Source organism: Leptodactylus fuscus, chromosome 11, assembly GCF_031893055.1.
Source record: "Leptodactylus fuscus isolate aLepFus1 chromosome 11, aLepFus1.hap2, whole genome shotgun sequence".
Lineage (NCBI taxonomy): Eukaryota > Metazoa > Chordata > Amphibia > Anura > Leptodactylidae > Leptodactylus > Leptodactylus fuscus.
The window spans coordinates 580,174-603,541 of NC_134275.1; the positions used below are offsets into that span (position 1 = coordinate 580,174).

The 23,368-nt window shown below is 48.0% G+C and overlaps 1 protein-coding gene across 1 annotated transcript; it reads right to left on the bottom strand.

The window, feature by feature from the left end:
* Nucleotides 1–2,306: 2,306 nt before the first annotated feature.
* Nucleotides 2,307–13,613, bottom strand: ZBTB33 (zinc finger and BTB domain containing 33). Its single transcript, XM_075260368.1, has 2 exons — nucleotides 13,491–13,613; nucleotides 2,307–4,546 (listed from the first exon to the last, which is right to left on the bottom strand). Exon 2 carries the CDS (start codon nucleotides 4,542–4,544, stop codon nucleotides 2,526–2,528), a length of 2,019 nt encoding a protein of 672 aa, XP_075116469.1. The 5' UTR covers nucleotides 4,545–4,546; nucleotides 13,491–13,613; the 3' UTR covers nucleotides 2,307–2,525.
* Between the last annotated feature and the right edge of the window lie 9,755 nt (nucleotides 13,614–23,368).

Here is a 23,368-nt window from a genome sequence, read left to right on the forward strand (position 1 = left end):
CATGTACTCCGACGGCTGTCAATCATTGTGAGTGGGCGGAGTCATAGCAGGACTCTCAGTCTCTTCAGGAGTCCTGTCAAAATTTATAGCCTTAGGGGAAGTTCACTGAGTTTTTGTGGTCCAGAACCTGAAGCAGAGGCCGCCTCAGGTTCTGGTCCAAAAAACGGGTAGCCTCGACTGAATGCCGATGCACTGCACCAGCTGCGCCCTCCGCTCCGGATTAGGCCCAATGAATGAGCCTAGTCGGGAGTGTCTTCAGGCTGAATGGAGAGGCCAAACGGCCTGAAGAACAAACCAGCTCCCGGAGAAAAGACCTGACTGGCTCCCATTGATTTCAATTGGAGCCGTCTTTTTGGTGAGGATTTTGAGGCGGATCCTGACCAAAAAACCCTGTGTGAACTCACCCTTAGAGTCAGAAAACCTCGTAGAGATGATATAACCCTATATATGCCAGAGCGCAGCAACTGACATCTTCTAGTAAACAGATAAAACATATTGTAACCCTATAACAAGTTGTTAGGAGCGCAACCCCATGATGGTAACGTACCTGGTTTCCGACTACCTGGGCGACCTGTTTCCAGTTTTCTATTAAAGGCCTAGAAGTACAGCTCTTGTATCTCAGCTTCTTATATACAGACACCTGCACCGAGTCTTTGTACAATGTATAATCACACAGAAAAAACGAAAAACCTCTTACTAGTCGTCATTAAAAAAAAGCCCCTATCCATTGGCCTACTTGTACTATGCTAACTACGACAAGCCCAGCATTCGGATCCTCAATATCAAACATGGAGTAAATGGTTTGTAAGAATGGGAACCCCACACTGCACAGCAGGGAACAGGCCGTACAGCTAGATGGAAGGAAACCCGGGGAACCCAACAGGGCTAAGTAAGAAAAATCAAAAAATGGAGAAAAATAACTTATATCTGTCAAATCCAGTGGGGAAACAGTTAATACCCATTCATTTACACCAGGGAAAGGTGCGATATGAGATATGAGAGGGCATCTTGTAACAAGGAACTCCCAAACATGGATTCCAATTGCTGGGCCCTGACAGTAGATAGATTAGGATTTTGGAGTGAGCACAGAAGCCTAATATAATAGTCTAATACCCAACGTCAATGAAGTTGCGGTTAATGTAACAGGAGACGTTCCATACAAGTCAGATACGGAGAGAAATTTCTTCCATCGCGTGATTTTAATTTCTGCATAGAAATTTTATGATTCGGGCCTACCGTATATACTCGAGTATATACGGTATGTGAATTGCATGTGTAAAATACGCAAGACTTAAAAAAATAAATAAATAAATAAGATTCAACTGCAATGCCCATGGAAAATCGGACAAATGATTTTGCTATGGCAAATTTTTTGGGAAATCATTACTGCAAAGCCATTGTAGGAGACCTCAAAATGCCCTCTTGTAACCGTAGCACAAGCTCTTACTATACTGCGAGGCCTGCTGAGATATCCTGTATAGCCTTATGCACACCTGTATGGGGGGACGAGCGATCACTCATACATGCACAGGAACTTTTTGGATTGGGTTATTTCACTATTTGCAGCTGTAGCTACGGAGACGGAAGATATTGTATCAAGAATGTCCAACATAAAACACAATGCAGACCTCCGACAGTAAACGTGACATAAGATTACCTATTAGGGGTACAGATTAGACACTTAAGAACCATTTTTGTAGATTTCAAAAAGTAACATCAGCAGGTCTATGAGGTCCAACGTGTGAGAACGCCAAGCCGCTAAAAGGCTCCTAAACCTATCGACTGCCTTCGGTTTTATTTTGGTTGCATTTCTTTACAATGTTGGGTGAAGCTGCCTATTACAGTAAGACTATAATACATATGGGGGCTCCCCGACTATCCCAGGGGGTGATAAGGGTCGGCACCAGTTCTTGGGGAGTTAAGCCACTATCGGAAGTTTTGGCGACTGCCTGCATGTGAATGGGAGATGGTGGTGAGAAAAGCTGCTGGCCAAAGCGCTATCTGGAGTGTACGGCCAGCCATACGCCGAGCGTGCCTTGCTAGCAGCCTTCCTCATCATCTGCGTGTATTATTAAAGGAGTGGAAGACCCTCATATCCGCTATCACTCGGCTTTAGTTTTAGGCCTCGAGACCACTGAATTAGCTTACCTGTCGTCATATTAAAGTGCAAACATGCCTAACGTATTGGGGTCTGTCTAACTCACGCTGGAACAACTTCAGTGAAATGTAATACACACCTTTATTTTTTCTTGTTATTACAAAGTTCTTTGTCTAACCATTTCCTATACAAAGGTTGCGAAACCCCCCCGCCCTCCCAAAGTTTAGGTCCATTGTCTCTGTAAAACCTTGCGTGATTGTTTGGCTAGAAGATGCCCTCCCATACTGGTGGTAACTTAGAAGAAAAGCTAAAACTAGGCCGATTTGTAGGCTATATTAAGGTTAAAAAAAACCGATCCTGACAGCAGTTCACCTGAAGATCATGTAATCCTGGTTCTCGTTACGCTGGAACGTATAGGTCAGTATGATCAATAGGATTCTGGTATAACAAACTCAAATTCAGTACTGCCTTCCGGAGTAGTTGGCTTAAACATGTTCTGGTTGGACTGCTGAATGAAGATATCGTCCCAATTTACAGGTTTTGGCCCTTCGTTAGAGTGGTTCTCGGCGGAGGCGGGTTCCGATTTGTCCGGGTCTATGTCATACACGATTCCACCATCGTTGATGACGGGGACAGAATTTGTATTTTCTGTTATGTACGCGTACTGCCTAATCTGTAAAGTCTTGCATGGGTTTAGGCGGTAAAGCTTTGAGTCTCCCGCAGGGTCCATACTGTGAACAGATCGAATGTGTGACGCCATGACTTGGTAATTGATAAAGGAACTACCACAAGTCAAGCACTGATATCTTCTTTCACCTGTATGGTGAATTTCATGCTTTGTACGATATTCTGCCAGAGGAAAGACTCTCTCGCAATAGCGACAAGGATATTTCTTTTCCCAGGAGTGAACGTTAAAATGTCTTCTCAAACTGGTCAGACAAACGTATGATCTTTTGCATACAATGCAGATATAATAGACTCTTCCGTCGACGATGAGCTCGTAATGGTCGTCGTGTTTTAGTTTCATTCGTTTACGATTTGGAAACCCTTCATCGTCCTCCTCCAACTTAGCCAACCCTTCCTCTTCTTCCTTGATGGGGATGACTATGTCGTACGTATCCTCGCCGATGTTTGCATAAACTTTGCACCCCGTTGACAAACCCTCGATTTCTGACGCCTGGTCCAAGGTGATGATTTTCTTCCCATCGATGATACGTCTGGGCTCCGAAGAGTCCTTGCTGGTTCCGGAAACAACGTCCGCGATCTTAATCTTAAATTCTCCCGGTTTGGAGGATGATCCGGGGCTGAAGGTAACCACTTGCTTTTTTTGGACACCATCGAATGACACGTTTTTGTGCGTAATCGTTGGCTGCTCCAAGGACACAGCAGAAGACACGGGGGAGGTTGAAATGCCATTTCCATCCAATATCAGCTCAGTTTTGGGATGAACGATACCAATTGGTTGTAGTTTGGGCAGGTTTTGAGTAGTGTCAGGAGGGGCTTGCTTCTGGGTCGACCCTGGTGTGGCAGATGAGGTGGTTTGGGAAGTCTGGATGGAAGGGGCAGGCGTAGCAGGTGCGGGCGGCGCAGCAGGAGCGGGGACAGAATCTTTTGCAGGAGGATCTTGAGTAGAAAGGTTGGAATTTGTGTCACTCGGGGCAGAAACCACATTTTTTGAAGGGGGTTGAGTCTGAGGTTTAGGGCTTTGATTCGGCTGTGGAGGTTGACTTGACGGTACTGCTTTTTTCGCATCAGGGACTTGGTCAACAGGGGGAACAATTGGGGTCTGCACCGATTCTTTTTTCTCTTGAATGACGGGTTTGGTTGGCATAGTCTCTGAACAGAAGATGACGTCATCGTCCTCTGACTCGTCTTCTATCACATTTGTTTCTGTCTCGGATTCTTTATTGGCTGATAATGAGAAGGACTCACCGATGATCGGCATTTCCTTCTCTCCCTCAGATTGAGCCGCGCTGGACGATGGACTGCTTGTGTTTTTTGTCGCATCCCGTGGTTTCTGGTCAGAATTAGACTGGGCTTCAGGAGAACCATCTTTGCCTCCGCCAGACATACTCTTCACTTGTGATAAGGGGATTCCAAGCTCTGCTATAAAAGGAACTCCCAGCAATTTTCCAGATTTGATCAGTTCTTCCAGCATGTCGCATTTCACACGAACAATCTTAGCGCTGTAGATATAGTTAAGAATTTCTGCAAAAATTTCAGCTCTGACAAAATTCAATTCCACTACCGGACCGGCGACAATGAAGAGTTGGTGGAAGTAAGTGCTACAGGCGGAAAGAATATTCTTGTGAGCTCTGAATTTGCGATCTTCAACGATGACGGTGACATCGCAATACAAGCCCTGCAGCCGCTGGTCATTTAGTGCTTGCAATAGGCTGCCAGAGTACTGGGTGTCTGTCGCCGTGATCAACTTCTTTGTGTCCATGTCTGCAGGAAAATATTAAAAAGACGTCAGCGTGTGAACAGAAAAAACAATAACCCATTATCAACCTATACGTAATGTCATTCATAGATTCATGTTCTACTACACTTACTGTAAAGATGCCCCTGCCCAATTATCCGGCCAATATGTATTTGTAACAACACTTGTGTCATCAGGGGACAAGCTGCCGACATAATCCTACTAATATTAGAAGTGCGATAGTTTGGATGTTTGTTCCTTATTCACGCAAAAACGGCTGAATGGATTTGAATGATATTTGGCACATAGATAGATTGTAACCTGGAGTAACACAGACTACTTTGTATCCTGGTAAATAACATGGCTTCACTACTGTTATGAATTTATGTTCACATACTATATTACACTGCTCCTGCAGCCGCTTATCTCAGCTTCTGATAACGCCAGGTCTGTTATCTCTCGCTAACACCCTCAGTCCATTGTGTACAAGCATCTGCATATTATCTGATCTGCTCCAGGCAGTGCTGACACAGTGACATGGGCAAACCCTTTTACTCCACATTGGCAGTTTGCTAATATTAAACATGGCGGGGAAAAGAAAATCTAATTTGTTGCAAACAACGAGAGCTATGAAGGAGGCAGAAGTCACAGAGTTCTCCTCAAGCGGAGCTGAGAGGGATCATTGGCGCCAACAACATGCTCATTAGAAAGGTGTCCCAGCGAGCTGCTGAGATGGCGGAGCAATCACAGGCACGGTGTGAGGAACAAGGTCTGCAGCAGGACAGTCTGAGAGCTGCCAAAGTGCCGGAGCAGGCAAACCATTGACAGCAGCAATTTGCTGAATACCGGCGGATCATCGACGCCAACAACACGCAGACGAAGTCGCGGGCAGAGGCTAGTGTAAATGCTAACAATAAAGTTGAACTTAAAGAGCACCTTTCATGGTCCGGGGCACAGGCAGTTCTATATACTGCTGAATTCAGCGCACTATTGGCTTTCCCGATCCGTGCCCCCGGTGAAGAGCTATCAGTGCCGGTACTATAGCTCCTTACAGTCAGAAGGGCGTTTACAGTCAGTTAGGTACGTTCTTCTCCACAGCAGCATCTGTAGAGCTGTACAGTGTGAGTGGGGAGGAACGCCCCTCCCCTCCTGATAATACTGGTCTATGGACGAGCAGAGGGAGGGGGCGTTCTACTGAGAACTACAGGAGCGTACTGCGCATGCGCGCCAGAGAGGAGTTTGACCCCAGCCGGAAGAAGATGGAGGCGTCGCTGGAGAGAGTTCTCTGGAAGCATTGGGGACACCCCCACTGCTGTTTGAGTGCTGGGGCCCGCCCCCAATGCTGCGAGAAAACTCATTTGTATACCGGCAAAAAAAACGGTAATTCTACTGATAGGAAATCAATACGTTCATATATATTCCCTATATGTGTATACATTCTTTCAATGACTTAAGCTTGTAACATGCATCTCTCCAGGTCAGCTTGACCCATAGTCCATATTAATCAGAATATTTGTAGACATAATGCCGCACCCCATAATAAACAGAGTAATAAAGTGGCTGGAATAAAGTGATAAGATGGTTATTAAAATAGCTTAAGATGAGACTAATGGAAAAACCCAGGTCAAAATAGACTTTGTTATGCCACGCGGTAAGGTGACTAAAACATACACTACGTAATGCGCACTGAGCGAACCTCATCATCAGATGTCAGAACAGTTAGAATATTCATGATTAGGGGCGGGATATTCTTGTAATACTCATGTATAGAAATTGCTGAATCCTAACGGGTAATGATTACTCAATGACACACCCATATACGCCTACCGAGTTACTGATTACTCTATAATACACCCTGTATGTACGCCCACTTCTTTGCGTATAAGAAAAGATGATTTGTTCAATAAACTTTATGCTTTAGCCCAGATTCATCTTGTTTCTGTGTCATTGCATCACTGACGCTCCGGAGTGTGACGTAATTTGGAATCCATCCAATATACCTATTGGTCTGACTTGAGGACCACCATGACAGTAAATGGCGCTCAACGGGGGGTTGGCAAAGGCAAAAGACCTCAATATCTTGAGACCCGGCAATAACAGAGTTAAGGATCAAAGGACACACAGACAATCACCGGTGAGGTAAGAACCATTGCTTCTTACTTACAATATCTCTGTGTTTCCGGGGGTCTTCTAACTCTGGGACCGGATCTGAAGGTATGCTATAGTCTGTCTCTTTGTACTTCCAGCCCATATTATTTGGCAAAGAACCGTAGAATATCATTCTTGATACTTAATGGTATATTGGATTGGATAGCTCTATGTATTACTGTTTTGTTATGTCTAACATGTAACGGCTGTGTGAATGTATGAGTCTACCTAATACCTAGAGGGTATGGAATGGTCTGTTGGGGTCTGCCGTAAAGACCAACTCTTCCTGCGATCAGACTGGTGTGTCCGGTGGGTCTGGGAAAGAGCGCCCCTGACGGTCGGTCTCACATGCCAGATACCTCCTCTTGGGGACAATTAGAGATATGGGGTACAAAGTACATGAAATGACTGATAGATCCTCTGTAATTCTGTCCGGAAACCAAAGGGGGACGCCCCTAGCCAGAGGATAAGTCTTGTCTTATGTTTGTCTTGTAGTACGCACGACGCTATCTCACATGATTTCAGGAGAATTTGAAAGGTTTTAGGTTGTTCTTGTTTTGTTTAGCATTAGTTTGCTTCACCCTCTGGTTGATATATAGAATCTATTGTTATGCAGAAAAGTAGCCTGATATCTGTACCGTATCTAACTCCTGGGGCGGTGATCAGCGACTGGAAGGTGACTGAAATTTAGGAAGTCACGATTTGGCCAAAGGGGTCGCTGAACTGTTCTCGGGCCCAGCAAGCACTTTGTGAGCTACTGGGTGGGAGAAAATGCCTGGAGTGGGAGTTAGATCAGGAGGGTACAGTATCTGTGGCATCTAATAGAGTACGGTAGTAGTATACAGTACTGAGAGACATAGAGGTTTATATGTCAACCAGAGGTGGGCATAGAGGAAAGTGCAACATGGGAAATGTACCTAGCCGGCAGGAACCTGAAGGGGTTAAGGCTTGTGAGATAGTGTTATGTGAACATGCAAGGTTGTTATGAAAGAAAGATTCAAGTAAGTTATTAAGTTATTGCAAGTTCTAGAAATGTGAAGTGATCCAGTAGTGATCTGGCAATCAGCCTCAGTGCTAATTAATGGGTTAATGACAATAAGTTGGTCAGAAAAGGAAGTTTGGTTTGAGGTAATGAAAGATATGAAACAAGAAAGTAGTTGGATTGTGAATAAGACTTTGTAAGGTTTAATATATGAGAAAAGTAGTAAATGTAAAGTTCCTCCACCATCTCAACCCCATCTCATGTCTCCTGTTGCAGCGGGACCAGGAGGATGGACTTGTGTGTATGGACAGAAAAACCATGACTGGTGTAAATAATGTTTTTGCAAAAAGGGGGGGGGGGGGGGAACCAAGACCACACAACATGAGGTAGTAAAAGCAGAACCACTCCCTCCTCATATGTCTGCACAGGAGATGGAGCTGATGGCGTTCATTGAATTGCTTAGAGGGTCAGAAGGTAAACAGTACAACTTTTTCATAGATTGACTGATACAACTATGTGTTTGGAATTAAAAACCCTGCAATGATGATTAAATGTGAAATGCTATAAGTGAGAATAAGATATGATCCTTCCCATACCAATATACCTATTGGTCTGACTTGAGGACCACCATGACACTACCGAACGGCAGGCCAGAGGCATCTGATCAGGGAAGGGGACGACTAGCCTTTCTTAAGGCTATTCCGACGTGGTAACTAGAAAACAAACTTGTTTTAATGGTAGAATCCCTTTAAGGACAATTTATGTTTTATATGTCGGCTGACATCATCATCATCTACTAAGCCGGGTTTTAAGTTTTAATAGTTTCTATATAAGAACATTCACAAAAAGCTCATGGGTACGTTGCCCTGACCACGTGTGGGCCACGGAATGATGCGAATGGGCGATATGGACACAAGTTCAGCTGAATAGGACCCTAAACAGATGTGTTTTTCCAACGTAAAGTAGTGAAGACCAAGACATGGACAGTTTTTCTGTTGGAACCGTTGTCTCACTACAGTAACGTCTGATTGTTTAATAAGAAGGGCTTACTGGAAAGCTACATCAGCGACCTCCCAACTCTGAGACATCAGGAGGAAGCGAGGAGCTAGGCCGGTTATTTATGGTCACTTACGGCATTTTTTTTTTTACCCATCACTTTCTCAGCTTAGCACTGTGTCCCTTGGTATCTCAGCTTAGCACTGTGTCACATCTGCGTTTGGTAATCAGTTTGGGGAGTCCGCTTAGGCCCCCCCTGAACGGAATACCAAACACATTAAAAAGCGGTGAGCAATGAAACCACACGGACCCTATAAACTATAATGGGGTCCATGTGTTTTCTGCACAAATCATGCGGAAAGAAAAATGCTGCAATCTCTCTGTATGATTTGTGCGGACACCGCGCACAAGACACACGGACCCCATTATAGTCTATGGGGTCCGTGTGGTTTCATTGCTCACCACTTTTTAATGCATTCGTTATTCCATTTGGACTCCCCGAACGCAGATGTGAGCCGGGCCTCAGAGCAAGTGGTCTATGGCACCTAGAAAGTCTCTACATCACTTGCTTGGCCCTCTGACACAAGACGGGGCACCAGCTGCAATTCTGTCCCTTTATTTTAGCAATTGGTGGGCGACTTGGCACAGACCCCCTCCCATCAAAACTTCTCATATCACACTAAATTGATAGTTAGAAAAGTAAATTATTGCGACTCTGAATTCATCCAGATGGGAGCAAAGACACTGACAGTGGCCGCACCCCCTCAATAGCTTTTGGCCAAATGCTCATTACCATGCTATTACCCCCTCCCACATCCCCCCACACCTGCAGATCTGCCATGCAAGCCTATGTTCCAAATGGGAAGAGGGGAGTGTTCCACTGCCAAAATCCTGGGTAACTTGGACGGATTCCCGAATCTCTCCTCCCCTCCCAATATTATCTGTCCGGGCGAGTCAAAACAGTCACAAACACACAACAGAGACAATCTGGCTTTACCCCATGTAATTCCGTGTATGGTCACTGCTATTCTAGTCTATGGGAACAGAACAGACCACAAATAAGAGGGGCCATATAATACCGGAGACACCAGTCTGATAGTAGTGCCCTGCGAGGCGTCCGAACTGGAGACCTCCCCTCTATACCACCCTTACACTGCTTGGTGTTAGATGGAGGCTCTCATGACACGGGGAGGGGGGGCTGTTTTTTTTTCTAATACCTATCAGTCTGTCTTTGTAGAATGGGAAGAAACCCAGGCAAACTCCTCCGAACCCAGGACTCCAGTGCAGCAAGGCTGCCGCGCCAACCACTGAGCCACCGTGTTGCCCCATGTGGTTCTGACTTTTCTCAGGTGCTTTAGTGGGGATTGGGTTTTTCAAGGGGGTCAGAATGGCCTAAAAGAAATCAAGTGCTATCCATCTCACTCCTCCACTAGGTAGAGGGTCTGTGACTGCTTTATGCTACACTCACACTAGCGTCACCTGTCTGCTGTGGGGTCCATGTGCTTGCTGTGCGTATTCACTTCACACTGCTTGCAGCTGCGTTCTACGACTCCTCATGTGGACTCCCCCGGACGGAATACAAACGCTGATGTGAACAAGGCCTTAAGGAGGATTCGGTTCAAACAAGAGTGCACCTTAAGGCTCCACATGCACGACGGTAGTTTTTGTCAACAATTGCAGATACAGTGCGGACCCATTCATTTCTAATGGCTTAGGCCTCATTCACACAGTCATGGGACCGCTTATTTTGGTCCTGATTCTGATGGGGGAAGCCGCCCAAAATGCACCTGTCACGACAGTCGCGGCTTCCCCCTCCGAAGTATGCTCAAATGAATGGGCCTAGTCCGGAGGGGGCTGTTGTGAGGTGGACGCCGGCGCTGAACCAGTCACAGAATCTGCCTGAAGAAAGGGCAGCCAGAACATACTGCGCAGGACAGGAGACAGACGTGTGGTGCTGTGCACTGATACAGAACACTGCGCAGGGCTCGTTCACATCTGCGCCCGGTCTCCGTTCTGCAGGTTTCCGTTTCCTGCACAAAACAGAGGCAAGAGACGGAAACCTGCAGGACCCTTTCATTTCAATGGGTTTGAAAGATGTCCAGCCATGAGTGGCGGTGAGCGTTTTATGCTCTCCACCGCGAAACCGTTTTTTTTTTAAATCGGACGCAGAGTCGGACATGCAGTTCTCTGTGTCTGGTTTTAAAAAAAACAAAAAAGGTTTCGCGGCAGAGAGCATAAAACGTTCACCGCCGCACCCGCTCTGACAGCTTTCCGTCTTCTGCATGCTAGTGTGAACCTAGCGTAACGGGAAAAAGTAAGCTAGCAATCTCCATAGACCTCCATTGTGAGGGGGCGGATTCTGAGGTGAATTCGGCATCAGAATCCGCCCCGTGTGAACGAGCCCTTATACACCCAGCTACCTGTCTGTAACTGCGGCTCTGCCCAGCCATTCATTTTGGGTCAGTGAAAACCACGGATGACACAAACATACCAATCCCTGTGTCATTGGCGCCATTTTTACTGATCCACACACTGAACACGGTCGTGTGCACGAAGCCTTAGGGGTCTTTTCTTGTGCAGGTCGTAGATCGTCACAGGGAACCGGACTACAGGTCACCTACAGTTGTACACAATTCAGGAGTTCAGTTCCCATTGTAGCTCCAGATTCGGTGACGTGGACATTACATTGGGCCTCAAGTCTTTGCTCACTACAAGACGTCTCCTGTGGTGCTCGGCCTGACCCGCACGCTATTCTATGGTCTCTGGTCCTCGGACACGCTCCTTCCTCTTTATCGAGGTACAAGTTAGTGACATAAGACGCCATGTCAGCCGCCTCTACCCCCTCTCTCAAGCCTGATATTTCGAGCCATCATTTTGACAAGCGTCCATCTCTGCTATTCCAGCTGGTAACTCGGCCTCTGCAGGTGGAGGATCAGCAATGTGACTCACAGACATCAGAACATGATCTCTTACTGGACCGCAGACCATTGCAGAGAATGTCTGGCCTTGGTGGAAAAGAGAAGGAGCAGCAAATCATCTCAACACACCATAGAAGAAAATCTCATCTCCAGCCTGTGGCAGGTTCTGGAGCAACTCTATTAGATCAATGGCATAACAACAGCATACCTTGGGGAGAAAGCGAGACGAGGCCAACACATAGACTGGAAGCTGAGCTGTGTAATGTGATGTCACCGCTGCAGGCTGCAAAACAAGTGCGGCCGCCCTGGAACTACACAGTGTATTTTATGAAACTGGACAATCCCTTTAAAAGGCCCAACGACCACATTTTCGACCTCCTGGCCCCGGCCATTGCCCTGTGCACACGTGTCCAGTGATCGGCCAAACAAGCAAACAGTCACCTCTTATGTGAGCATGCAAGGCGCTGTTATCGGGAGAAGACAGGGACAGACTGAGGACAATGATGGAACTATGTGCCTAAAGGAGGCTGATCAGGACTTGGCACAGGCGGCAAGAAGCCTCACACTGGAAATGATCCCTGACAACCTGCTTGCAAGTCTTTGATATTATGGAACAGACTTATAACTGGATACCAACCACAATGAGACAATGACAAAGTGACATGTTTTGCTGCAGATTAATCTGCCATAAAATTCACTGTATAACAGTAGCACATATATAAGGGTAAAAAATTTATGTGACGGCATGACAAGGCCACATATATAATAATGCATCAATGCTATAGGACCTGACACGTATGACCGAGGACTATACTAACCCACCACATATGTAAACAATGCAGCAAAGTACCAGATGTGGCGCTAGGCTGGAACCTCCTTCTCCGCTTTTAAAGGCAACACTCAAGGTAACCTGTAACACTTGGGGTCCAGGCACCTCACAGGGGGCTTTCATCATAAACCCTGGGTATATGGTGCACATGTCATACATCTCACACAATCTTAGTCTATCCTAATGGTTCCCTCCTCATCTCATGGTATCTAGATGGCTGCCATCCCCTCATATTGGGGAGGGGGGCTGTGTCTCATTGGCTAGGAGGTAACATGCAGAGAAGAGGAGATGTGACAGGTCTCCGCTGGATCCAGGTTGTCTCCGTCGTCCGGCCATCATTCCTCCTGACCACTTGGCCCCAGGCTGTTATCAATGTGCACAATTCTCCATGCCACATGCTGCTATTCCTCCCCCTCCTCCAATTGCCCGGGGACACAACATTGCAGAGGGCTTGATGTTTTCTCCTCCTTTTCAGACACTTGTATTGGCCTTATTACAAGTCTAAGACGCCAGCACATCAGATCTGAGCTTTGTTGAGATTCTGAATGGTGTCTGGGCCCAGGCCATTGCCATTCATCACTATGAGAGCCCCCTGAGATGAGGGGGTGCAGGCTGACACCCCCTATGGCTGGAGGGCTACGGCCTCTTTGTACCAGCATTAACCCATTCAGCATCCCCTCCCCCTCCAGCCATGTGCTCCTACTCCCATGACCACAAATCACTCTGCACACGGATCGTATGAGACAATCGGCCGATCTGTAGTTAACCCCTGCACTGACAATGGCACAGCCAGGGCTCCCATGCTGCCTCCAGCAGCGGCCTACACGCCCAGACAAGCCGCCGGCCTATAAGGCCTCACAGCCCGCAAGCCCCGAGCTCTCCCAGGCCCCGGCATCCGCCCCCTGCACAGCCCTGAGCCCCACACCGACACCACAGCATGGCGGCCACAAAGGAGAAAGCCCGGGACTAGTGCAGGCGCTGAGGCGTCTAGGCCCCGGCTTCATTATACCGCACATTGTCGGCCATGCTTCCCGGTGAGCGCCCCAGGGAGGCCTCCTATGTAGCCCCGTGTAGTCCGCCCCCTGTGGGCGACTTACCTGCTGTCCCCGGGCCACCCGGTGCCTCGGCTTCCGCACACAACGAATGAACAAGCTCCTCCCGCAGCCACCGAGCACCGCCGCACTAGCAGGCTCTGACCTGCAGAGGGCACCCGAGGCGCCCCCTCCACTCACCGAACTGGAAAATCAGCGCTCGGAATATGTCGGCAACTTCCGTGAGGAGACGCTATCGCGAGATTTCCATTTGTTCTCTGAGGTACCGCGAGTCCCGTACGCGGGCGCTGGAGGATTCCGCCTCATATGTCGGACATGATTGCCGTGCTGTAGCCTTGTGTCAGTCATTCATCGCTGTATCTGCCTAGAATACACGCCAAGGACGCCATCTTACTGAATGACATGAACACAGCTCTCTTTGTTCTACCTCACAATGCAGTGTGGCCGTCATGGGCAGAAATCAGCGCCTCTAGTGGTCAGTCGGTGGTATGGCATGCTATCGGGGCCACAGCCGCTGCCCGGGAGTTGGCGCAGTCGTGGGCGCTCGTTATTGCGCGTTCACGTGAGCGCTGTCCGGGGTTCTGGCCTGTGCGCGCTCCAGGAACCCAAATCGTTCACTCTAGTGCGGGGCCCGGGGGTGACCATGGTGTTGGTTCTTGGGGGGCTTAGAACAATTTTTTGACAACAATGGTGGAGAAGTTTAACGGTATAACCAGCACAGCCATACAAATTGTAATATTACCCCAGTGGCCCCCATGTAGTATAATGCCCCTGCACACATTAACCTGTCCTCCCCCAGTGGCCCCCATGTAGTATAATGCCCCTGCACACATTAACCTGTCCTCCCCCAGTGGCCCCCATGTAGTATAATGCCCCTGCACACATTAACCTGTCCTCCCCCAGTGGCCCCCATGTAGTATAATGCCCCTGCACACATTAACCTGTCCTCCCCCAGTGGCCCCCATGTAGTATAATGCCCCTGCACACACTAACCTGTCCTCCCCCCAGTGGCCCCCATGTAGTATAATGCCCCTGCACACATTAACCTGTCCTCCCCCAGTGGCCCCCATGTAGTATAATGCCCCTGCACACATTAACCTGTCCTCCCCCAGTGGCCCCCATGTAGTATAATGCCCCTGCACACGTTAACCTGTCCTCCCCCAGTGGCCCCCATGTAGTATAATGCCCCTGCACACATTAACCTGTCCTTCCCCAGTGGCCCCCATGTAGTATAATTCCCCTGCACACATTAACCTGTCCTCCCCCAGTGGCCCCCATGTAGTATAATGCCCCTGCACACGTTAACCTGTCCTCCCCCAGTGGCCCCCATGTAGTATAATGCCCCTGCACACGTTAACCTGTCCTCCCCCAGTGGCCCCATGTAGTATAATGCCCCTGCACACGTTAACCTGTCCTCCCCCAGTGGCCCCCATGTAGTATAATGCCCCTGCACACACTAACCTGTCCTCCCCCAGTGGCCCCCATGTAGTATAATGCCCCTGCACACACTAACCTGTCCTCCCCCAGTGGCCCCCATGTAGTATAATGCCCCTGCACACATTAACCTGTCCCCCCCCCCAGTGGCCCCCATGTAGTATAATGCCCCTGCACACGTTAACCTGTCCTCCCCCAGTGGCCCCCATGTAGTATAATGCCCCTGCACACATTAACCTGTCCTCCCCCAGTGGCCCCCATGTAGTATAATGCCCCTGCACACACTAACCTGTCCTCCCCCAGTGGCCCCCATGTAGTATAATGCCCCTGCACACACTAACCTGTCCTCCCCCAGTGGCCCCCATGTAGTATAATGCCCCTGCACACACTAACCTGTCCTCCCCCAGTGGCCCCCATGTAGTATAATGCCCCTGCACACGTTAACCTGTCCTCCCCCAGTGGCCCCCATGTAGTATAATGCCCCTGCACACGTTAACCTGTCCTCCCCCAGTGGCCCCCATGTAGTATAATGCCCCTGCACACGTTAACCTGTCCTCCCCCAGTGGCCCCCATGTAGTATAATGCCCCTGCACACGCTAACCTGTCCTCCCCCAGTGGCCCCCATGTAGTATAATGCCCCTGCACACACTAACCTGTCCTCCCCCAGTGGCCCCCATGTAGTATAATGCCCCTGCACACACTAACCTGTCCTCCCCCAGTGGCCCCCATGTAGTATAATGCCCCTGCACACACTAACCTGTCCTCCCCCAGTGGCCCCCATGTAGTATAATGCCCCTGCACACGTTAACCTGTCCTCCCCCAGTGGCCCCCATGTAGTATAATGCCCCTGCACACGTTAACCTGTCCTCCCCCAGTGGCCCCCATGTAGTATAATGCCCCTGCACACGTTAACCTGTCCTCCCCCAGTGGCCCCCATGTAGTATAATGCCCCTGCACACGTTAACCTGTCCTCCCCCAGTGGCCCCATGTAGTATAATGCCCCTGCACACGTTAACCTGTCCTCCCCCAGTGGCCCCCATGTAGTATAATGCCCCTGCACACGTTAACCTGTCCTCCCCCAGTGGCCCCCATGTAGTATAATGTCCTATCACACAGGGAAATGCCCCTGTCCTCCCCCAGTGGCCCCCATGTAGTATAATGCCCCTGCACATATTAACCTGTCCTCCCCCAGTGGCCCCCATGTAGTATAATGCCCTATCACACAAGGAAATGCCCCTGTCCTCCCCCAGTGGCCCCCATCTAGTGTAATGCCCCTGCACACATTAACCTGTCCTCCCCCAGTGGCCCCCATGTAGTATAATGCCCCTGCACACATTAACCTGTCCTCCTCCAGTGGCCCCCATGTAGTATAATGCCCTATCACACAAGGAAATGCCCCTGTCCTCCCCCAGTGGTCCCCATCTAGTGTAATGCCCTATCACAAATGGAAATGCCCGTCTTCCCCCAGTGGCCCCCATATAGTATAATGCCCTATCACACAGGGAAATGCCCCTGTCCTCCCCCAGTGGCCCCCATGTAGTATAATGTCCTATCACACAGGAAAATGCCCCTGTCCTCCCACAGTGGCCCCCATGTAGTATAATGTCCTATCACACAGGGAAATGCCCCTGTCCTCCCACAGTGGCCCCCATGTAGTATAATGTCCTATCACACAGGGAAATGCCCCTGCACACATTAACCTGTCCTCCCCCAGTGGCCCCCATGTAGTATAATGCCCCTGTCCTCCCCCAGTGGCCCCTAAAATGTTATATTATTATGTCTCCCTCCAGTTTATCCCACATTATAAAGTCCTTTTCCTGGTGCACCCACAGTATAATGTTTCCCTCTAGTTAACCCTACAGTTTCATGTCCCCCTCCAGTTGCCCCTACAGTTTCATGTCCCCCTCCAGGTTGCCCCTACAGTTTCATGTCCCCCTCCAGGTTGCCCCTACAGTTTCATGTCCCCCTCCAGGTTGCCCCTACAGTTTCATGTCCCCCTCCAGTTGCCCCTACAGTTTCATGTCCCCCTCCAGTTGCCCCTACAGTTTCATGTCCCCCTCCAGTTGCCTAAACAGTTTCATGTCCCCCCTCCAGTTGCCCCTACAGTTTCATGTCCCCCTCCAGTTGCCTAAACAGTTTCATGTCCCCCTCCAGTTGCCCCCTACAGTTTCATGTCCCCCTCCAGTTGCCCCTACAGTTTCATGTCCCCCTCCAGTTGCCCCTACAGTTTCATGTCCCCCTCCAGTTGCCTAAACAGTTTCATGTCCCCCTCCAGGTTGCCCCTACAGTTTCATGTCCCCCTCCAGGTTGCCCCTACAGTTTCATGTCCCCCTACAGTTGCCCCTACAGTTTCATGTCCCCCTCCAGGTTGCCCCTACAGTTTCATGTCCCCCTCCAGGTTGCCCCTACAGTTTCATGTCCCCCTCCAGGTTGCCCCTACAGTTTCATGTCCCCCTCCAGGTTGCCCCTACAGTTTCATGTCCCCCTCCAGTTGCCCCTACAGTTTCATGTCCCCCTCCAGTTGCCCCTACAGTTTCATGTCCCCCTCCAGTTGCCTAAACAGTTTCATGTCCCCCTCCAGTTGCCTAAACAGTTTCATGTCCCCCTCCAGTTGCCCCTACAGTTTCATGTCCCCCTCCAGTTGCCTAAACAGTTTCATGTCCCCCTCCAGTTGCCCCTACAGTTTCATGTCCCCCTCCAGGTTGCCCCTACAGTTTCATGTCCCCCTACAGTTGCCCCTACAGTTTCATGTCCCCCTCCAGGTTGCCCCTACAGTTTCAAGTCCCCCTCCAGGTTGCTGCTACAGTTTCATGTCCCCCTCCAGTTGCCCCTACAGTTTCATGTTCCCCTCCAGGTTGCCCCTACAGTTTCATGTCCCCCTCCAGGTTGCTGCTACAGTTTCATGTCCCCCTCCAGTTGCCCCTACAGTTTCATGTTCCCCTCCAGGTTGCCCCTACAGTTTCATGTCCCCCTCCAGGTTGCCCCTACAGTTTCATGTCCCCCTCCAGGTTGCCCCTACGGTTTCATGTCCCCCTCCAGGTTGCCCCTACGGTTTCATGTCCCCCTCCAGGTTGCCCCTACAGTTTCAGGTCCCCCTTTGCTCTTCCTACTAAAAAATGCAGAGATGCAAAAAAAAAAAAAAAAAAATTGCTTTGCTAATTCCATAACCTAGATCAGGCTGCATTCACATTTGTGTTGGAGTCTCTGCTTGAAGACTTTGTGGCGCTGTGTGGCAACCCCCCCCCCCCCCCCCGGCAAATTCAACTTTTTTGTCCAATTTCAGTTTAAAATAATGGACACCTGATAAACTCCATTCTAGTAAATGAGATCTGTATATTATCACTCTTATATGTCAGTGTTAGTGTGACCCAGACATCCGCTGACTTACCAATATACATATACACATATGCTGGCCCCCGGACCCCCCGATTATTAGACTTGTAGGGGACAAGAAGTCTCGTTCCTCAGCCTCCCTTCTTAATGCTCTGACTCAGCACCCCACTGTTTTCTAAGAATGGGGTCAATGTAGGACCTGCTTACCCCGTGCACTTCCAAGCTTCTCGTATCCAAAATATAACCCTGATAAGGGTTAAAAAGAACTCTTAATTAAAGGTGATGTCAACATTGGATAATTGTCCTCCATAGTCCTCTCCTACAGGGCTTCCCTGGGAGAACATAGAGGGGTTTTCCAGGACTTACCTATTGATGACCAAATCTTAGGGTAGGTCATTGTGATGGAATATCTCTATAATAATAATAATAATAATTAATAATTAATAATAATATATATCTTGTTCCGCTTCTATTTGGGAACTTCCTTATGGTTTTTATTCCTGGTGTAGTTAGGACAATGGGCCTTTGTGTACTGACATGTCCTGAGTCTCAGTAATTCCAATTTGTATGGAAATTTCAATGCAGGAGACAATTAGTTAAATGGCAATGCATTTAGCACAGAGGGACACCCTCATTATCATGTCAAGCGAGCGGACTATAGCAGACATGGCGACACATCGGAGTGCTTACTGGTCACCTAAAGGAAGTTATGACGTCACAAGTGGGAGTTTGCAGGAAATAGGTTGGGGGTCGGAGAACATAATAGAGGGTCAGGATTTCACTGGCAGATTCTTTAGAAATTAGCATGCATTCTGTCCCAGACTTAAAGGGATCCTATCATTAGATACCTTTTTTTCTGACTAACACGTAGGAATAGCCTTAAGAAAGCCTCTTCTTCTCCTACCTTTAGATGTCTTCTCTGCGCCGCCGTGTGGTAGAAATCCCGGTTCTCTTCAGTATGCAAAAGAGTTCTCTCGCAGCACTGGGGGTGGTCTTCCGGCGCTCAAACAGCACTGGGGGCATCTCCAATGCTGCGAGAAAACTCTCCAGTAGAGATGAGGTGGCCGGTGGCCATCACAGGTGCTTCCATTCATTTCTATGGCTGATCCGAACAGTGTTCGCTCATCTCTATTCTCCAGCGCCGCCTCCATCTTTGTCTGCAACGGCCTTTCTCCACGTCTTCTTCTGGTGCTGGCTTCAAACTTCTACGCATGTGCAGTCGGCTCTGCCATCGGGCCTTGGACAGAGCTGACTGCACATGCCCGTGGCCATTTTTTTGTGATCACTTACACTGTAAGCTGGGGTAAGCGAGGGGTGAGGGGTGGCAGCTTTGTGTAAGGTGCTTCACACCTGTGTGGCCCCGTGTGACAGGTGAGCTGGAAAGGAGTGTGGGAGCAAGGATCCTTTTATGATTGCATCTTGGGTGAAATGTGTGCATGCGGCTAGTAAGGTGAATGGGTAACCCCCCAATCTGGTATACAGCGAGTGGATGTGTCGTAGGGGAGACCCCCATTTCCTGACAGTCATCAATATGTCATTTATTGAGGTTCTTTTGGAGACCCCCGACTGTCCCTGCAATCTCCATTCCCTTATTATACATATTTACTAAGTGGTTGTGTCATCCTAAGGATTAAATGGCCAAAATCAGACTAAACCTCCGTCTCCCAGCCTCATACATAGAGACCACGTGTCCATATATCACATAGTCACTGAATCAATCGTGTCCACCCTCTTCACGTGACACAACCAATAATGTTTGTTCATGTTGTATAGCAGAGCCCTACTGAGCTTAGTGGACGCCATAAATCCACAAATATAGAAAAGGAAGAGCGAAAACAAAATGTACAGAATCCAAAACAGGGACACGGTGATAAAAAGGAGTCAATTACACTCAGCTCTGAGAATTGTACAAGACCCTTAGAAGATTATAGGGGATAGTTCAGACATAGACAAGTCGCACAGTGAATATAATAGAGAAGACTTCTAGAAATGTAGGATCTGCAAGATACAAGCATTGCCCCACTGACAGCTTTCTCTCCCATCCCCATTGAGTATGCATGTTGTGTCAGGGGGAGAGGGGAATAAGATGCCGTCAAGTCCCCTGTGATGGTGGAGAATCTCCCAAGAGATCAAAAGACTGAACATTTGGAAATTCAGTGAGCTGGATAAATCTATTCCCTGATATCTGCCCTGGGGAGCTGTGGCCTGCCGGATATGCCGAGTATTAGACCTGTGATATGATGTATATACAGTATATATATGATACAGCCATTGCATTAATAGTACTGACAACGTGATGTGAATAATAATAATGATTCTATCGTGATAGTGCTAGCTGTCAGGATATATGATGTAGAAGGATAGGGACATTGGCAATAAACATACTGTACATCTGGAACATGTTTCCCTGAAAACTGAGGCAGCAAAATATTGGTTTGTTTATGTTGTGACCTCTGAGCAGGATCTAGTTCAGGTCTCCCACACCTATAAGTGGCTTTACATGTAGGAATCTGACACTAAATCTGATGCTGAATCTGAGACAGAATCCACCTCACATTTCTCCAGAAATCTGCTCCCCAATCACTTCAATTGGGAGGCATTTGCTGATTCGGCTTCAAGATTTAATGTCCAGGTAAGGTGCACATTGGCCCAGGAGGGGTCTTGGGTGAAAGGATGAAGTCCAAATCGCAGCATGTCACTTATAGCTACGGAAACGCGGGACTTACCCTATAGGTGTTATGGAAGCAGAAAGTCCTCGTAGTGGAGTCTGAGAACTTTCTGTGAAAAGAGCTGCAGGAAAAACCTGATTTGTTACCGCCTTGGCTTTTCCTGCAGCACTTTTTTTGCTGCCACCCGCTACGTGGGGCCTTAGCCTAATAAAGCCTAATAAAGCCCAAAGACCGTATATACTTGAGTATAAGCTGAGTTTTTCAGCACAGTTTTTGTGCTGAAAAAGCCCCCCCCCCCCCGGCTTATATTCGAGTTAGCAAAAAAAAAATAAAAAAAAAATTATTATTTATTTCTTTAGGGGGGGGGGGGGGGGTCTATGACCAGCCACAATAGTAATATATAGAATCTCTTATAAAATGGTGAGAAAAAAAAGAATCTTTAAAAAAATAAAATAAAAAAATAAAAGTTGTAAATCCCTCTTTCCCTAGAATACATATAGAAGTAGAAGGTCTTCCTGTATCTACTGAATATCGGGGATCTGCAGTGCTCCATCTGGAAGGGGTTAATAGGGGCACTGCAGATCCCCTATAGTCAGCCAGGCTGAATTCCAAGTGGGGGAAAAAAATCCCAGTCCTCAAGCTCAGTGAAGGGGCAGACAGACACCAAAACACCCCCTCCCCTTCCCCAGCATCTACTGCACCCAAAAACTACCACCACTTTAATTTTTGAAATTTTCCAGTAGCTGCTGCATTCCCCCCCAACTCGGCTTATACTCAAGTCAATAAGTTTTCCCAGTTTTTTTGGGTAAAATTAGGAGCCTCGGCTTATATTTAGGTCGGCTTATACTCGAGTATATACGGTAAATGACCTCCCCCTTTAATGCCCCCTAAAAGCCCTTATCTAAATGAGCCCCCATCATCATAATGCCCCCTAATGAATCTACTCTAAATCCCCCTCTATAAATCCCCCTTTGGTGAAAAGTCTGTCCAGTAAATGCCCTCCATGCTTGGTATGAATGTGGCCGGGAGGGATCAGCCTGTGGCCTGCAGGGCTCGTGTTATGGAAGCCCAAGTTGTGTGATAGTAGCCTTCAGCTCGTCTGCATTGTTGGGTCTGGGGTCTCTCATCTTCCTCTTCACAACACCCCATAGATTCTCTACAAGGTTAAGGTGAGTCGAGTTTGCCGGCCAATCAAGCCCAGTGATACTTTGGTTATTAAACCAGGTCTTGGCACTTTTGGCAGTGTGCACAGGGGCCAAGTCCTGTTGGAAAATAAAAATTCCATCTCCAAAAAGCAAACGGAAGCCTGAAGTGCTGGAGAATGTCCTGGTAGACGCTGCGCTGACACCAGCAGATGACATGGCTCCCCGGCCACCACTGATGGTGGAAACGTCACAGCAGACCTCCAGCAGTTTGGATTGTGTACAGCGGCCTCTCCACTCTTCTCCAGACTCTGGGACCTTCCAAATGAAATACAAAATTTACTGAAATCTGAAAACAACTTTACCACTGAGGAACAGTCCAGAACGTTTTGGTAATATTCTAATTTATTGAGATGCACTAGTACCTTGGAAAACAAGTCCCTGCCAGACCAGGTAAGAGGCCATTGTACAAAATGATGTGGCTTTGATGAAATAGCCAGCGCAGCCTCAGGGTCCTCATGTTCCACGTTCGCCAATCACTACAGGCCCTCATGGCTGCTTCCAGGGATTCTAATTTTGGCCAACATGTGCTTCAAGCAGTGCCCCAGTAATACCTCCTATTGTTATTGCTTCTTTGTTCCACATATTTGAATGGATCAGGCAAATCTAAAATTCTGACAAGATATTGGGGCCGTTAGCGAATTCTTATTTCTATTCCAGGTTACTCGGCACGCCGCCGCGCCACTCTCTACAACTTCTGTTTCTGATGATGACGACTGTAGCGACAGTATTGCTTAACTTTTAGTTATAATTATTTCTGTAAAATATTTAATTTAGAATAAAATCCCACGTTTGTCACATTGTGTTAATGTAGGTAATGAATACAGTTCTAGAGCAGACATATAATCCATTAGTATTCGGGAGCCTTCCATGATTAATGGCTTCAGTACAATGGCTCCTGGATCTGCTTCCTTGCCAATACCAGCCATGATTTATGATACAAATAATGGATTTAACTGGTGGATATTGCCGCTACTCATCTTCACATTATGGTGCAGAGCCGCTACGTTCAATACACAATTATTATGGCTAATAACACGACTATCTACGAGAACTGATACTTACAGTACATAGATTCTTACGCTTGCCTAAATCAATTGTAGGCTACATCAAGGATATTGGGAAGCGCATTGTGAATGATGAACTTACTCCCGCTACTTCATTGTTCTCCGCTTGGTCCTAATCTTATACATCTGTTTGCAACAAAGAAATACAGGGCTGATTTATCATGGATTGTAGGCCAGAAAACCATAAGACAAGCTATGAAAGGCCACTATTTGTTGCA

Coding starts and splice junctions, on each gene's coding strand:
- ZBTB33 (XM_075260368.1), bottom strand. CDS start 4,544: ATGGACACAAAGAAGTTGATCACGGCGACAGACACCCAGTACTCTGGC.